Here is a 17,395-nt window from a genome sequence, read left to right on the forward strand (position 1 = left end):
TCCTAGCCACAGGTACAGAAATGACTAGTTACAGCCCTCATCCTCTCCACAATATTCCTTGCAAATCATTCTCCAACTTTAGTTTAACACCCTCCAGTCATGGGGCACTCACTTTCTGCTGAAGTAGCTACTCTTTTGGGTTTTGGACAGTTCTAGTTTTGAAGCAGTTTGTCCTTGTGTAAAGCTGAAATCTGTCTCCTTGTCCTTTTTTGGACACTGTTAAGAAATTGAGGAATGAGATTCAAAAAGAGAAAGTCAGTGGGACATTTTACATAACAAACTCTTGGTGAAAGATAGTATCAAATTCTCCATGGAGAGGCAGTCCCTACTAACCCAAGGGAAAGGTGCAGGAAAGACAGCAAAGACTGATCTTCCAGAGAAGAACCCTTAGAACCAGTACCTAAAAAAGTGAGTGAGCTAAAGCCACTAAAAATGAGTTTATGGGGGCAGCTAGGTGGTGCAGTGCATAAAGCACCGGCCCTGGATTCAGGAAGACCTGAATTCAAATCTGGCCTCAGACACTTGACACTTACCAGCTGTGGGACCCTGGGCAAGTCACTTAACCCCAATTGCCTCACCAAAAAAAAAAAAAAGAAAAAAGAAGAAAAAAAGAGTTTATGGTCCCTTATAAAAAGAAAAGAAAAACAGAGGTGGGGAACTATGGGAATGGAATATTGCATATACTATCAGATATGATTAACATCTTCACTGATCTTCCTAATTTTTTTCCTCTTTTTCTTTTCCTCTTTTTGCCCGATGCAGGAGGGAAAGGGATATATTTTTTAAAAAGGTGATTAAAAAACAAAAGCTATAAACTACAAATGACCTTTTAAGATAAAAGAAAAGCAGAATGGATAGACAAAGAACCATGACTTTGCCTGTCTCTAGGACAGCAGAAAGGGGGGCACTGGTGAAAGACAGCAGAAGAGGAGTTAGCCAGGAGAGTAAAGTGGACTATGGAAAAGAAGTGGAGACAATGAAAAGTTCAAGTTCATTCACTGATTGAATGTGGGTGTGCTTCTAGTTTGCAAGTGGGGGAAAGAATATAGATATATATTTATATAGGTACACATATGTATATATGCTTATGTGAATAGTGCAAATATAATTTTTCAATCCTCAGAGAGCTTCAAAAGAAGAGACAAATGCCAAAGAGAACTTAGATGCCCACTGAGTTGGCAGTGCTGTTAGTACCTCTTACATTTCCCACAATTGTTGACCCTACTCAAGATATTGCTCTGGAGAAAATTTATGCTTTGTGGAAGGATTTTAAGACTGGGCATATTTGGTACAAGAGTTTTGCTTTTCTTTTCTTTTTTTTCCTGGAGGTGAGGTGAGAGGAAGAGAATATATAAGAAAAAAATTAGGAAAAAAAAAAGAACAGGCAGGACTAAGAAGTGTTATCAGTTCAGTTCAATTCAACAAGACAAGAAACTGGATTGTACAGTTCTTCAAGGCCCTTTCCAAACCTAATAACAATCTTTAGTCAAAAAACATTTGTTAAAGTTCTTGCTATGTGCCAGGCACTGTGCTAAGTGCTAGGGATAAGAAAGGAGGGGCAGAGTACAATTCCTGTTCTCAAAGAGCCCACAGTCTAATGAGGGGAAAGATACTCCTACTCCTACTCCTCCTAGTAATAGTAGTAATAATTCATATTTCTATATTGCTTAAAGGTTTACAAAGTACTTCCCACACAAAACCTTAGGACCTGGGGAGTGCAAGTGCTCTTAGCTAAGTTTTTCAGAAAAGCAAACTGAGAATCAAAAAGTCTAATTTTGTATGGTTAAAGTCTCATGTTGCGCCAAATATTTCACAGGATGAACCACCGAGTCCCTTGCAAGACTATTAACCACTTGTTTCTTGTCCTTTTAGCTCACCAGAGTTCCTGTTGAGTCCTGTAGTCAATACCGAAGCTGCAGTGAGTGTCTTGGCTCAGGAGACCCCCATTGTGGTTGGTGTGTGCTTCATAACACGTGAGTACTACTGGTCAACTGTATCCTGCTTCCTGCTTTCCTCCACGATTTCTCATCCTTCCCATCATTGTTATCACTCTTCCCTCAATGCTTGCTTTCTTCTCCCTCTCCTCTCCTCTCCTCTCTTCTCATCTCTTTTCTCCTCTCTTCTCCTTTCTTTTTTCCTCCTCTCCTCTCCTCAACTCTCTTCTCCTCTCCAATCTTTATATCTATCTATATGGATATAATTTCCTCTCTTTTCTCCCACTTCCATTGCCCTTTCTATCTCCACTTAAGAGCTGGGGCTACAGGGTTCCCATACAGAAGATAGGAAATGGAAATCATCTGATAGAGGCAACAGTAAGACTGGAATGTCAGAGCAGTGGCATGTGCTGGGAGTAAGAAGTCACTCTGAGAGTGGGTTTGACTCATCTTATTTCATTCTATTCATTTCAACCAACATTTAAGTATCAGATGAAGAAATAGTGTTGTTTAGCGCCTTCAGAGAAAATTTAGGAGCTGGAGGAGCTCTAGATGGTGTAATGGATGGTATGCTGGACTTAGAGTCATAGAAGATCTGAGTTCAAATCTAGCCTTAGACATTTACTACCTGCAGTCCTAGGTAAGTTATTTAACTGTTCTATGTCTCAGCTTCCATATCTGTAAAATGGGATAATAATAATAATAGCTAGCACATGCTTCCTAGGGTTTTTGTGTGGAAAAGTGAGATAATATTTGTAAAGTGCTTTGCAGACCTTAAAGTACTTTACCCAAGGTACATAAATGTTTATTGCTATGATTACCATCATTGTTATCATCATCACTACCACCACCACCATCATCATTAGAATGGGGGATGAGGCAGTGGTGAGGTCACCCTGGATTTGATTGGCTCCAAATAGGAAATGTGAAGATGTAGATTTAGTCTTGATGCAAAAGGCAACCACTATGTACAATGCATTAAGTTATGGCAAAGTTACAAATTAAGAAGATGGCCCCATGGCCCCATACCTGCCCTGGAGGCATTTAAAGTGTCACTTACAGATAATAGACACCTAAATGACGGTACCCCAGAAAAAAGGCAAGTGGAAATATATGTTAATGTATGTAAATATATGCCTGATGAGGACAGTGGGGAGTAGCTGGGGTGCTCATCAAAAAAGAGGCAGTAATGAATGGAAATCAGCTCTGCTTAATCCAAGAAAGTTTCACAGAGGGAGGGATCGAGGAGAATTGTTCAGGTCAGGAAAAGAGTTGGCCTTTCTCCCAAGTCAGCATTGCTGAAACTTCCTGGTTGCCCTGTGGAGCCTTCACAAAGGGTCCAGGTTGCCCTAAGAGTAGAGAATTCCCAACAATGAGTCCATCAACAAGCATTTTTAGCACTTGCATTGTGTCAGGCATTGTGCTGAGTATCCGGGATACAGATAAGGGCAAAAATATGGCCCCTCCCCTCAAGAAGCTCACATTTTAATGAAGGAGACAAGAGGCAAACAATTTTGTACACAGGAGATATATACAGGGTAAGTGGAAAGTATTCTCTGATGGAAAGCACTAACTCTAATGGGGGAGGGGAAGGGAAGAAGGAGAGGTAAGAAAGGCTTCCTGCAGAAGGTGGGTAGTGCTCTGGACTATGGCCTTCTGGCTCCTGTCCAGCCTGGGAGAAACCTGGATTTTCCAAGGTTTTGAGCCTACATTGTAAGATGGGCTCAGTGACTCGCTGCTTCAGGCTCACACACCTGACACCATTCATAAGCAATCAGAAAGGCTGTCCACACACTGTCACCTGATGCCTGTGGGATGCAGAAATGGGTTTGCATGTCAGCTTTGATCCTTGCCAGGTGGTTCTCCCATCATCCTTAGAGAACACTGAGCTCTTGTGAGCAACAGGAGTATGGCAGCTCTGGAGAGGCAGAGAGAAGATCTACCCCAGGGAATGGATGTAGCCCACCTAGATTTAATCCTTATTAATTAAACAAACAAACAAACCTCTAATTTAAAAAAAATGAATGAATAATACCATGGCATTTCAAGAATTTTCAAAACACTTAATACACTTAATTTAATCCTAACAACCCTGTGTGCTAGACAGAGAAGGCATCATTACTTCCATCCTAATGATGAAGAAATTGAGGCCCAGAGAGTTTAGTAGATGTCAGAATAGAATCACAGAATCACAAAGTCTTCAAGCTCATATAGGTCATCTCATCCAAATACCAAATGAAGTTTGAATCCCAACTACAATACTCCCAACTAGTCATCACACAACTTCTGTTCAAGTACTTAGGGTGATGGCAGATCACCACCTAAACTAGACCAGAACCCAGGTTCTCTGGTGCTTAGTCTGGCATTCTTCTGTGCCAGATGTGGTCTTCCCCAGCTAAAGAATTCCTTATTAATAAGGGAAGGGTTGTTTAGGGATGGATGGTAGAAGACCTGAGCACTGGTTCCAATGGGGGCTCAGCTTCCCCATCCATACAATCAGGATTATAAATAATCCCTGCCATCTGCCAAGTGGTGATTATCAAGGGGAATGGAATTAGGAATTAGTCCTGGCTTTGCTACTAACTTGCACTGTTTGTGGCCCTAGTCTCCTTATGTGGAAAAAAGTGGGGAATAACAAAGCATATTTTATTAGAATTTTGTGAGGATAAAATGGGATAATGAATGCAAAAAATGCTGTGAAGAGGTTAAAATACTTTGTAAATGCAAGATATTACTGGTATTGAGCCTTCGAGTTGATCCCTTTCTGGGCCTTATTTTTTTCATCTATACAACCGTGCACTGGACTAAATGTCTTAAGTATTTTTCTGCTTCAAAACTATATTATTCCATTATTATTTTTCATTTAATTTTTAATCAATATCTTTTGTTTTTATATCACCTTTATTTTCAAATATATCCCCCCATCCCACCCCCAGGACTAATTCCTTGTAGCAAAAAAAAAAAAAAAAAGAAAGAAGAAAAGCCAGTTCCACAAAACTAATCAAGACATTAATTTACTATGACAGTATATCCAATAATCTACAACCATAGTACCCCATGTCTGCATAGAAGGGGGTGGGACACATTTGCATTTTTTATCTCTTCTTTGAGACCAAACTGGATCATTATAATTATATAGACTTCAGTGTTGTTTTGGTGGTGGTGGTGGTAGTCCTTCCATTTATGTGGTTTTGGTCATTGTATATACAGTTTTCCTGGTTCTAATTGTTTTATTCTATATCAGTTGATATAAGTCTTCTCATGCTTCTCTGAATTTTTCACATTCATTATCTCTTAAGTGTTCCCACTACATTCATGTACCATGATTTGTTTAGACCTTTCCTAACCAATGGACATCTACTTCCATTCAAAAGCTCAATACCTACTGTATGCATGACATTGTAACAAGTAAGTTAGGAGAAGGCAAGCCACTAGGAAAGGTCTCATCGCCCAAATCTTTCAACAGAAAGAAATTCTGTTCTCCTAACAAAGATGTAGCTGCTGAAGTTATTGATTGGTAGAATAAGAATGTTAAATCCAGAAGAGACCTTAGACCCAAGTCCTTTAGACTTAAGGACCTAATCCAACCCGTCATGGAATCCACTGATCAGAGAGTGAAGGTGGAGAAGAGCAGCTTGAAACTTTCTCATCTAGTTTTTTTTTTTTTTAACAAGCCTCTCACTCCTAGGATGACTGTCCTCACTTCCTTCCTGCTGCTCAAATGAAAGCCAGCCACTACTTCTAGTGATGAGGCATCTTTTTTAACCTTAAACGAGTAGAACTTGGAAATAAGTTGCCTGGGGGTGTCAGGAGAGAGCTGGAGACAAGCTGGGTTAAAGGGAGAAGCTTGCAAAAGAATGAAACCTCTTACAAAGAACTCCCTTGGGGATGTGAAAGCAAAGCAATCTAGTCATGAGGAGCGAATGTCATAACGACAGGCCAATATGAGCAAACACAGGTAAAGACTTTCCAGCAATTAGGAGAAGGCAAGACTTTGCTTAATGAGTTTTCCCTTCACTTGATAATGTCAGTCTCTATCCCCCCACCCCATCTGCTCCTCAACATAAAGTACAGAATCTTTTCAGTTTCCAGTTTCCTTAAACATCAATATTTCTGTAGGTGACCCACACACAGGAAATCAACAAATATTTATTAAGCCCTCACTATCTGTAAGACACTGAACGAGAGTCTAAAGACAAAAATCTCCTGTTCTTCCTGGTGAAGAAACCACTGTTTCCCAGCCTCACTATCTGCTAGGAAACCTTGGTGGAGTTAAAAGAAATGGGCTGCAATTTTGGCTTTGACACTTAAGTGGTTGTAACTGTGATCATGGACTGCAGTGCAATCTCCCCAAGCCTCAGTTTTGTCATTGCAAAATGGGACTCATGGCTATTTTTATTTCTTACCTCAGGGGACTTTTTTGAAGAAAGTGCTTTGCAAATATGAAAATGTAATATGTGCACTAGTCATGGGAATTATTGTTATTATGAAAATGCCCTGGATATGTTACAGCATCATGACTTTTACTCTCCTCTACCAATTTTTGATCATGGATGAAGAAAGTTGACTGGTAGTGATTATGAATTAAGGAAGAGGAAGATGGAAGGAGAATGGATGACTAGGAAGTGTGTGTGTGTGTGTGTGTGTGTGTGCTCGTGCGCATGTGTGTGCATGCTTCTATGTGTAATGTGCTTGAGGTCATGAATAGGGACATAATTAATCTTATGGCTGACACAGAGTAGGGAGAAAGCATTCCAACCAGGTGTGCTGTATACTGAAAAAGATTAGGAAACCATAATGTAACCCAAATCCTACCTACTGTTATTTGTTCCCATTTGTCACAAAGCACTTACAAATTCAAACAGGGCAGAGGTTCCCCTATCTGTCCCTTTGCCTCTACCTTTGCCACTGGGACCACATATTCTGTATAAGGGGTAACCTGATTCATTTGCTGTAGTCATTGTGAGTGCTGGAATGTTTGACCATTAGTCCTAGCATATCTACCAACTTTGTCCTTAAATCACTCTATTCTTTCACTAAAGGAAATTTCTTCTTGCTCTGGTCTGGGCAAAGATGGAGAAAAGCCAATCACCAACCTGAGAGGCTTGATGATAATAATTCAGTCCTCTTCCCTCCCTCCCAGCCTTCTCTTGTCCCTGGCCAAGAATGTGTCCCCCAAATAAACCTAGGCTCAATAGGCCCCCATCCCCCTTGCTGCTTTCACTCTCATGGCTCTGTGCCCAGCCCAAAGAATTCTATCTCAGTCCTAGCAGGTAACAGGATCTCACTCCATTGACCCAGTCTCATTGATTGGCCCAGACATTACCTTTCTTAAGAAAAGTCTTCAGCGTCACTCATGGAAGGCTTATGTAACACAAGACATCTACAGGAGGAAAGATAAAATCAGCATTTACAAAGTCTCTCCCAGTTACTCCCTTGACCTGGCCCCCAGCTCCACCCCCTTCCAGATTTCTTCCCCTAGAAGGATGCCCTGTCCCTGCTGGCATGAATGAGTTCCAAGAATTCTTGTTTCTTTTTAAGTTTCTGGAAAGGAGGAGAGAATGAAATGAGAGGTAGAAATCTACTGGGGCAAGAGCGCGCACGCACACACACACACACACACACACACACACAGGAGAAAGTGAGTTAGGAGGACTGAATTCTAGTCTATGCTCTGGTACCCAATAGTTGTGTGGCCCTGGACAAGTCACAACTAATCTGAACTTCCATTTCCTCACCTGTATAATGGGTTAGTAGGATTAGATTAGGGGTTTTTAACCTGGGGTTCATGAATGATTTTTTTAGGGAGTTTATAAATTTATATGGGAGAAAATTACATCTTTATTGTAATATAATCAGTTTCCTTATTAATCTTACATATTTTATTTTATGCATTTAAAAACATTCTGAGGAGTCCATAGACTTCACCAGACTGCCAAAGTAATCTATGACATGATCAAAACAAAATGTTAAAACCCCCTTGATTAGATGATAACTGAGGTCTCTCACAACTGTAACTTTCTGTGGATTTCTCACTCTAACAGGAAGAACTAATATAGACAAGTGGCTCTCTGCCTTGGCAAGGCCAGAGAGGATTTCATATGTGACTTTGGAAAGGAAGATGTACTGGGTGACTTTCTAGTGGCACAGGAAAAGGAAACAGCAGATTTTAAGTGTTGTTGTGTATGGTTGTGCTGGCCATCACTGCTGCTGCAAGTTTCTCCACCTTTTCCATTAAGCTATTTCTGCTTCTTTCTGATGCTAATGACTTTAATCCCCTTGGATTTCACAAAATCCTTATGCTGAATTATACTTATTTGTACATGTATCACATACCCCCTCCTCATTAGACTATAGAAGTTCCATGATGTCCTAAACTATCTCTTATCTAAACTTTGCATTTTCCCTAATACCTAGCACAGATATCTGCACACAGTAGGCACTTAATGTTTGTTGAATAAATGACTAAATGAATGAATGACAAATTGCTTTTATGGGGTGAACTAAGAAACAGAGCTAGGCAACCTCTACAAAATATATTGGAAAAACTTCCAAGATGCCATGCCAAGATTCATTTACTTGTTCATCATTCATTCAACAAATGTTTGAGTACCAACCATGCACACTTCATCCCACAGGCCACTGAGCAATTGCCTGATTGCACTCGGGGTGAGTACAGCCCTAAATTGAAGAGATGTAGGTCTATCATCATATATGGCTCACTGCAGACAGGTCTAGAGGGTGAATTTCCCTAGACAGGACACTCACTCCTATGCAGGGAGTACATTTTTATAATTAACCTCTCTCTTGAATTACTCATGATCCCTGTAAGAAAGAAGGGCAGAGGTAATTGAGGTGGAAGAGGAAGAAACTAATGAACTTTTACAGGGAGGAATAAACATAGCAACCTCTTGCCTTTGGGCCTCTTGGGAGTGTGGGGAGTCTAGTCAGCATTTATCTATAGGCCACCAATTTAAATCAGCTGTCAGATTCACCTACACTAGAAGAGCAAGGGGAAATTAGAGACTGCAAGAAGAATAGAAAAAAAAGAAAGGAAGGAAGGAAGAAAGGAAGAAGGGAGAAAAGGAAAGAGCAAGAAGAAGGAAGGAAGAAAGAAGGGAGAGAGAAAAAAGAGATGCAGGAAGAAAGAAAGAAGAAGAAAGAAGAAAAGGAAAGAGAAGGAAAATAAAGAGAAAGAGAAGGTCAGGATTGGCATCTGCCATTTTTAACCATCTTCTATGATAATATTGATGCTTTTGGTGTCCTTTTTGGGTTACTGGTTCTTCTTCCTACCTAGCTAGCTTTATTTTTTTTTTTTGTAAATAGATTTAGGGTCGGTTTAAAGACTAGGTAAGATAATTGTCTGCCTACCAAATGGAAATTGAAGGATCCTAAGAAGATTCAAAAATATTTTCTCCATTATACTGTGATTCTACCATTTATTCCCTTAGGTCTTGAAGCCCTTTCAAATTTCAGTGGCTTATAAAATATTAATAAATCTGGGAGGAGTAATACCTTGAACATTGTCATAGGAGTGAATGAATGAAAAGCATTTATTAAACACTTACTATGTACCAAGTACTGTGCTAAGTTCTGGGCATCTATAAATTAGAGCATTTAGATTTGCAAGGGAATTTAGAGATCATCCAACCCCCTTTCTCTTTTAGATGAGGAAACTGAGGTCCAGAGACATAGTTTGTCTAGAGGAACTTAGATTGGTAAGTAGCATCATCAGGAATCTAGCCCATCTCTTCTCATTTTAGTTGCAGGGCTCTTTCCATTATCAGTTATCCTTAGCTAGGATCAAGTCATTTCAGGAATGGAACACAGGATAAGGCAGGTTCCATCTTTTTTTCTAAATTTACTTTTATTTTTTGTCAATTACATATAAATAAACATTTTTAACATTCGTTTTCTAAAATTTTGAGTTCTAAATTCTCTCCTTACATCCCCTGTCACTTCCTTAAGAAGATGAGCATTGATATTGATTACACATTTGCAGTCATGCAAAATATTTCCATGCTAGCTATATTGCAAAAGAAAACACAGACCAAACAGCAGTAACAACAATAAAAATAAGGAAAGCTTTAAAAAATTATACTTCAATCTGCATCCAGACGCCATCAGTTCTTTCTCTGGAGGTGGATAACATTTTTCATCATAAGTCCTTCAGCTTAGATCATTGTATTGCTGAGGATAGCTAAGTCATTTGCAATTGATCATCATAACAATATTACTGTTACTGTGTACAGTGTTCTCTTGGTTCTGTGTACTTCACTTTGTATCAATTTATTTAGGTCTTTCCAGGTTTTTCTGAGAGCATCCTGTTCATCATTTCTTATAGCACAATAGTATTCCACCACAATCACATACCATAACTTGTTTAACTATTCCCCAATTATTGGGCATCCTCTCAATTTCTAATTCCCTGTCATCACAAAAAAGTGCTGCAATAAATAATTTTGTACAAAAAGATTCCTTTCCTTTTCCTTTGATCTCTTCAGTGTACAGATCTAGTAGCAGTATTCCTGAGTCAAAGAGTATGCACAGCTCTGTAGGTTTGGGGAGATAGTTTCAAATTGCTTTCCAGAATGACTGGATCAGTTCAACCATCAGTTTCCCATATCCCTTCCAACATTTGTCATTTTCCTTTTCTGTCCTATTAGCCAATCTGATAGGTATGGTGGTACCTCAGAGTTGTTCTAATTTTAATTTCTTTAATCAATATTAACAGAACTCTTTTAAAATTATTTTTACTTTATGGAATAAAATAACCATTTCTTAACATATAACAATAAAAGAAGATGATTGCACATGAAACTGCAAATCTGCTATGCACAACCTGCTATTCATTTAAAATATACAATAAAATTATCATGTGCATTTTCCCCTTTTTTTCTTTCCTTTCCCCTCTCCTGCCCTAGAGATGGCTACTATTAGACAGGAATATATATATATATATATATATATATATATATATGTGTGTGTGTGTGTGTGTGTGTGTGTGTGTGTGTATGTGTGTATGTATATGTATATGTTAAATTATTCTATGCTTCTGTTTATAATTTCTTTTTCTGGATGTAGATAGTATCTTTCTTCATGTCCTCTATAGTTAATTTGTGTATTTATAATAGAAAAAATAGCTGATTAACTCAAAGTTGTTCTTAAAGCAATATTGTTGTTATTGTATACAATGTTCTCCTGGTTCTGTTCATATAACTCTTCATTATTTTAAGTCTTTCCATGCTTGTCTAAAATCATAGAGATCATTATTTCTTATAGCACAGTAGTATTCCATCACAATCATATACCACAACTTGTTCAGCCACTTCCCAATTGGTGTATCCCTGCAATTTCCAGTTCTTTGCCACCACAATCTCTGTGTTGTTTTAAAATACATCACTGCTTTTCTTTTTAATTTTTTAAAAATTTGTGTCTCTACCCACCAATTCCTTCCACGGAAAATAGAAGGCCTTGTGTGTAACAACAAAATAGAATAGTCAAATCAATCAAATTCACACGTTAAATGTGTTTGAAGGTGTATGTCTCATTCTGCATCTGTAATCTGCTCTAACCTCTCCACTGAGAGGTGGGAATCATGCTTCCTCATCAGTATTCTGGAACAATGATTGGTCACTGAAGTGATTAGAGACCCGAGGTCTCTTTAGTTGTTTTCCTTTCCATTATTGTAGTCATTATATAAACCATCCACTTGCCAGTGTTCACTTCATAGTAGTCATCCCCAAACCTCTAACTTCAAGATCCAGTGCTCCCTTCATCTGCTTTCTAGAAATGATTTGAGATTAGCCACTGAAACCTTAGAGAGTATTCAAGTCAGTGTTATCCATGCCAGTGGGATTTGTACTTTAATCCTTCTGCAAATCAAGCATTTTATCCTTTGTTAAAGGAACTCCCAATATTGGGGCAGTAGGGAAGATATTTAGGGAGGGAGAAGGAGAGGATCTTTTTAGCACCATAAAATCATACCATATAGTTAGCCAACCTATACACCCAGGGATGGGGCCTGCATGGGGCCTGAAAAGGAGTTGGAATAATTGTCCAAATAGATTTTGCCTTTAAAATAAATTGTCTGATATTCAAATAGTAAACTTTAAAATGCTTAGGGAATGGGAAAGTATTTGTGACTCCCTGTTCTCCCAAGTCTCCGGTCTCTCACCAAGAGCTTTCTCTAACCTTTGGGGGATTTAATTTCAATAAAATATTCCCACGAGTCTGAGTGTTCAGAAAGCTGAATTTGACTTCACTTTGATAGCTGGAAAGTTACTGCTGCCACTAGAGACTTAGTTTCATCAAGGCCTGAAGTCAGCCCACTTAACTTTCAGGAAATTGGCTTGCCCCAGGGCTAATCAATCAGTGTTTGAGAGGTCCTCAGATCCATTCCCTTGTTTCAGGGGAATGAAGAGGAAGGAAAGGTCTGAATATAGTTTTCTTCTGACGTGGGAGACAAGAGCCCTTGAAAGGAAGTCATGGAATTTTAGAGCTAAAATAGAATTTAGAGACCATAAAGTCAACACTACCATACCCACCTAGATGAGGAAACTGAGTCCCAGAGAGGTTGTGACTGCCCCAAGGTTACTCTGCTCAAATTAAGTGGAAGTTAGTTTAGTTTGCTGGAGAGAGCTCTGGATTCAGGTGATGTGAGTTGGATGGAGAACTGAGTTCTAGTGTCTGTGGTGTCATCCTAGGCAAGTCACTTCACCTCTGAGTTTCATTCACTATATTTTATGATCTATAAAATAGGGATAAGAATAACTCACTACCTCCCACGATTATTGTGAGGAAACCACTTTGCAAACCTTAGGACACCATATAAATGTGGGCTATCAAGAAAACCCAGTGCTCTTTCCACCACTGATTTCAATCAAAGTCCACCCCTGGGTTATTCCTGCCATATGATGCATATAATGGCACACAGATATTCCAAACAACCAGATAATAAAAAAAATCCCTCCTCCTTAGCTTGGGAGTGTATTTTATATACATTTCTTTAATACCTCCAGAATCTATGACTTCATTTAGTATGGGCACAACATCCACCAGAGTAGATCAGGGTCCTTCTCTGCCTTCAGTGAAAGTTTCATGAATTGTCATGACTGAAAAGGATCCAACCCTCTAGGGTGATGAAAATCTTTAAAGAGAGATAGAATGGTTTTTAAATAATTGAGAGACACTCTATCACCAGTCCCATCTCCAAGGCCTGTGTGGGCTTGGTGGCACCTGCCAGAGCTTTCTTTCTATTGGTAAAGCTTTCAGGAACTACATATCACTCACCTGTGGTAGTGAGGAATCCAAATAGACATTTGGGAGAGGATTTTACACATGTGCATAGGGACGCACTGAAATGCCATTCTGAAGCCTCAAGAAAAATCAAGCTTCTCAAAGACTCTGGTGACAAAGCATCAACTCCATGGAACAGTGGAAAGAACACTGGTTCTGGAGATGGAGAACCTGGGTTCAAATGGTGCTTACTGCCTGTGTCACCTTGAGTAGGTCACTTAACATTTTGGCATCTCCATTTCCTTATCTATAAGAGAACCTTTGGGCTCTAGAACCTATGCATAACTTTACACACACACACACACACACATATATATACATATATAAAGGGTACACAACACAAAGAAGGTGAAGGTGAAGCACCCCTATATATATATATATATATATATATTAGACTAGGGGTGCTTTACCTTCACATTCACCTTCTTTGTGTTGTGGACCCTTAATAGTCTGGTGAAGCCCAAGGACCCCTTCTCAGAACAATGTTTTTATTTTTATTTTTTAAATTTTTATTAATTAATTTTTTTTTGGTGGAGCAATGAGGGTTAAGTGACTTGCCCAGGGTCACACAGCTAGTAAGTGTCAAGGGTCTGAGGTCAAATTTGAACTCAGGTCCTGCTGAATCCAGGACCAGTGCTCTATCCACTGCGCCACCTAGCTGCCCCCACGAACAATGTTTTTAAATTAGTAAAATCAAATACACAGGATTTCAAAGGGAGCTAATTATATTGAAATACAGTAATCAAAATATGTCTAAAAATTTGTGGATCCCCTGAAATCTATCCACTAGCCCCAGGTTAAGTACCCATGTTATAGAAAAACATCCCCCCATATTGTTTCGTGGATGATTTGCCTTTCTGATTGGGTTCTACTTGGACGTATAAAACAGTGAGTTCCCATTCCCAAAGCATACACTAACCCATAATGGGAGGGAAGCCAGGTGTCTCCATATGTTCAGAAGACAAACTGGGACTAAAAATGTGCTCAGTTGATATACAAAGTGAATAATTCATGGGTAGAAAATCAAGAGTTAATTCTATTAAAGCTGCCTCCCTCTCCTCCATTAATGATTTTTCTCCCCAGGCCCTGAGGTGAGGTAGCCTAGTAAATCTCCCAGAGCCCATAGTACTACAGGAATGGCTTTCCATGCCCAGGTTCCTCAGTTCGATTTCTTGTGAGGTCTTCCCTCCAAATTCCTGTTTCTCTGAGTGCTTCTGCTCTAACCTTGGACATATTTACATTCCCATTTCTTCAGAAAGCACATAGATGCTTTTATTTAACCCAATTTCAAACTCAGGGTCGAGGCAGCCTGAGTGTTAGCTTTAGGTTAGAGGGAGAAAGAATTGTGCAAAGCTCTTCTGCCCCATTATAACACCATCTGGAGGGAGCAGCAGTGGCCAACTACAGAGGTTTTCCTCCCCTGTGTCCTGGGAATGGGAACCACATCACCTATCCCAGGAAACTTCAGCTTGCTTCATTCCACTCTAAAGAATGGAAGACGGGGCAGCTAGGTGGTGCAGTGAATAAAGCACTGGCCCTGGATTCAGGAGTACCTGAGTTCAAAGCCAGCCTCAGACACTTGACACTAGTTGTGTGACCCTGGGCAAGTCACTTAACCCCCATTGCCCCCACCCAAAAAAAAGAATGGAAGACAGCTTATAGGAAAGCATAGGGACAAGAGATGGAACGTCATGGATGGGGAAGAATAAAGGGGTCAGTGTGGGTATAGTGTGTCCCACATGAGGAAGGTGTATTCAACCTGGGAACGGAAGCTGGAGCGATAGCACAAAAGGCTTTCGATGCCCAACAGAAGGCTTTGTATTTTATCCCAGCAGCAATAGGGACCCACTGAAGTTTCTTTTTTTCTTTTTTATGTTCTTCCTGAAGTTTTTTAATCATAGAGATGATGTACATGGTCTGATGTGGGGATTTGACAGCTTTGTCAAGAATGGATTGCGGAGGGGGCAACTAGGTGGCACAGTGGATAAAGCACCAGCCCTGGATTCAGGAGGATCTGAGTTCAAATCCTGCTTCAGAAACTTGACAATTACTAGCTGTGTGACCCTGGGCAAGTCATTTAACCTCCATTGCCCCACCCCACCCCCGAAAAAAGAATGGATTGGGGAGAGGAGACACCAAATAGGAGGCTATTGTGATACTCCAGGTGACAGGTGATGAGGACAGGGCAAGTAGGGATGGTGTGAATGGAAAGGAGGTGATGGATTATGCAAGGCTCAGAATGTAATTGGACAAGGGGGAGTGCCTGAGAGGAAAGAGTAAAAAATGATTTCTAGGCTTCCAACCCAGCTGATGATAAAACTATATTACCCCTTCCGAAAAATCTGTCTAATTCTTGAGATGTTTTGAACATTGGTACCTGAGTCATCACCAGTTCTTAGTAAAATCAAAAGGGAATCTTTCCCAGAAGACATGTGCATAATGTTTATCTTGTTTGACCTTGTATTTTTTGGAAAGCCTATTGCACTAACTCAGAGAGATGAGTGGGTTTGTTTGGTAGGACTCAGTGCTTACTGAGGACTCAAGAAGCTTTTGGAGAATCTTTTTGCACATTAGAAAAAAATGTTGGCTTTATTTTCTTGATTGAATCCTTCTGTATTACAGGTGTCCATGCCCCTCTCCCTTAGGGAAAGCCAGAGACAAGAAATATGACAAAGAGGTGGCACCAGAAAGCTGGGGTTATTTTTTTTTACGAAAGGCTCAAGCGAATTTTTTTTTTTGGTGAGGCAATTGGGGTTAAGTGACTTGCCTAGGGTCATACAGCTAGTAAGTGTTAAGTGTCTGAGGCTGGATTTGAACTCAGGTCCTCCTGACTCCAGGGCCGGTGCTCTATCCACTGCACCACATAGCTGCCCCCAGCCCCAAGCGAATTTCACAGTCAGATAACCATGAAGTCACTTTGTCTCTGGCAGGGGCTTCTGTCTTCATATCCCCTACAAAGAAGTTTCGGGGCAGGTCCCTCACCAGGTTAATCTTCAAGATTACAAGCCAAATGAAGAGTAAGAAAAGGTTCTGAGGTTGCTAATCAAAAGGCACAGAGGTGACACCATTGTGACATCCGTGTTTCAGAAAGTCCAGGTCAGATGGCAGGAAGAATTGTGTGTGTCTAATAGAGACATCATGAGAAAATGGAAGACAAGAAGCTTGATAAAGGAACACAGAGGAACCCAAGGATCCCATGAACTAACCAACTTAGGCATGAAAACTATGGCACTGTGATTAATCTGCATCTCTCTGTAGTGATGAATCAGGTGATCTTGCATCCCTTCCAGCATTAAAACTGTGTCTTTGTAGGATACTATAGATCTATAACTTGCCTACTCACACTTTATAGCCTGTACCCTGAGATCATTACACCCTGGAGTAGGTTTGCACATCAATTGGCTATTTGACTGTATGTATGTTTTGTTGAAGAGCTCCTTTAGGGAAGGACTTGCCAAACTTCCTGGTCTTCTTCAATTACAGATTCCCCTCTTCCTCTTTCCTCAGAGGTACTTGGATGGTCTAGGATTCCTTTGCCAGGGTCAGGATACAACTTCTAAAGATACAGTCCCATCAGCATAGAGGCTGAAACATCTCTAAATAGAAAGGGCAGGATTGTAGGAGCACAGGTTTAGAACTGGAAGGGACCTTAGATGCCACAGTGTCTACACCCTCCCCCCCTTTTTTGCAGAAGAGAAAACTGAGGCATAGATAGTTTAAATAATCTTTTCAGGGTTCAACAACTAATAAGTGTGTAAATCAGAATATGAACCCTGGTCCAACTGACTCCAACTCCATTTTCCTATCCACTGTGTCCCTCAATCTTTGTGCCCAATCATCTCATAATTCCCTTGTAGTTTTTTAGTCATTTTTTAGATATGTCCAACTCTTCATGACTCCATTAGGAATTTTCTCAGCAAAGATACTAGAGTGATTTGCTATTTCCTTTTCCAGCTCATTTGACAGATGAGGAACCTGAGAGAAAAAAGGGTTAAGTGACTTGCACAGAGTCACACAGCTAGCAAGTGCCTAAGCCTAGATTTGAACTCAGGAAGATGAGTCTTTCTCACTCCAGGTCCACTGTTCTATCCAGTGCACCACTTAGCTGCCCAGCTATTTATATAGAAGCAACTTCTTTTTTAAAAATAGTATTTTATTTCTTT

General features: G+C 40.0%; 1 protein-coding gene across 2 annotated transcripts in view; it reads left to right on the plus strand.

Annotated features, from left to right (window-relative positions):
* Positions 1 to 17,395, plus strand: part of PLXNA4 (plexin A4) — a 699,236-nt gene that overhangs the window by 526,813 nt on the left and 155,028 nt on the right. For both annotated transcript variants that reach the window (XM_043965884.1, XM_043965883.1), the window contains exon 5: positions 1,873 to 1,973. In XM_043965884.1, the coding sequence (XP_043821819.1) occupies positions 1,873 to 1,973 (101 nt within the window). The remainder of the gene's footprint in view (positions 1 to 1,872; positions 1,974 to 17,395) is intronic.

This window comes from Dromiciops gliroides, chromosome 5 (assembly GCF_019393635.1).
Source record: "Dromiciops gliroides isolate mDroGli1 chromosome 5, mDroGli1.pri, whole genome shotgun sequence".
Taxonomy (NCBI): domain Eukaryota; kingdom Metazoa; phylum Chordata; class Mammalia; order Microbiotheria; family Microbiotheriidae; genus Dromiciops; species Dromiciops gliroides.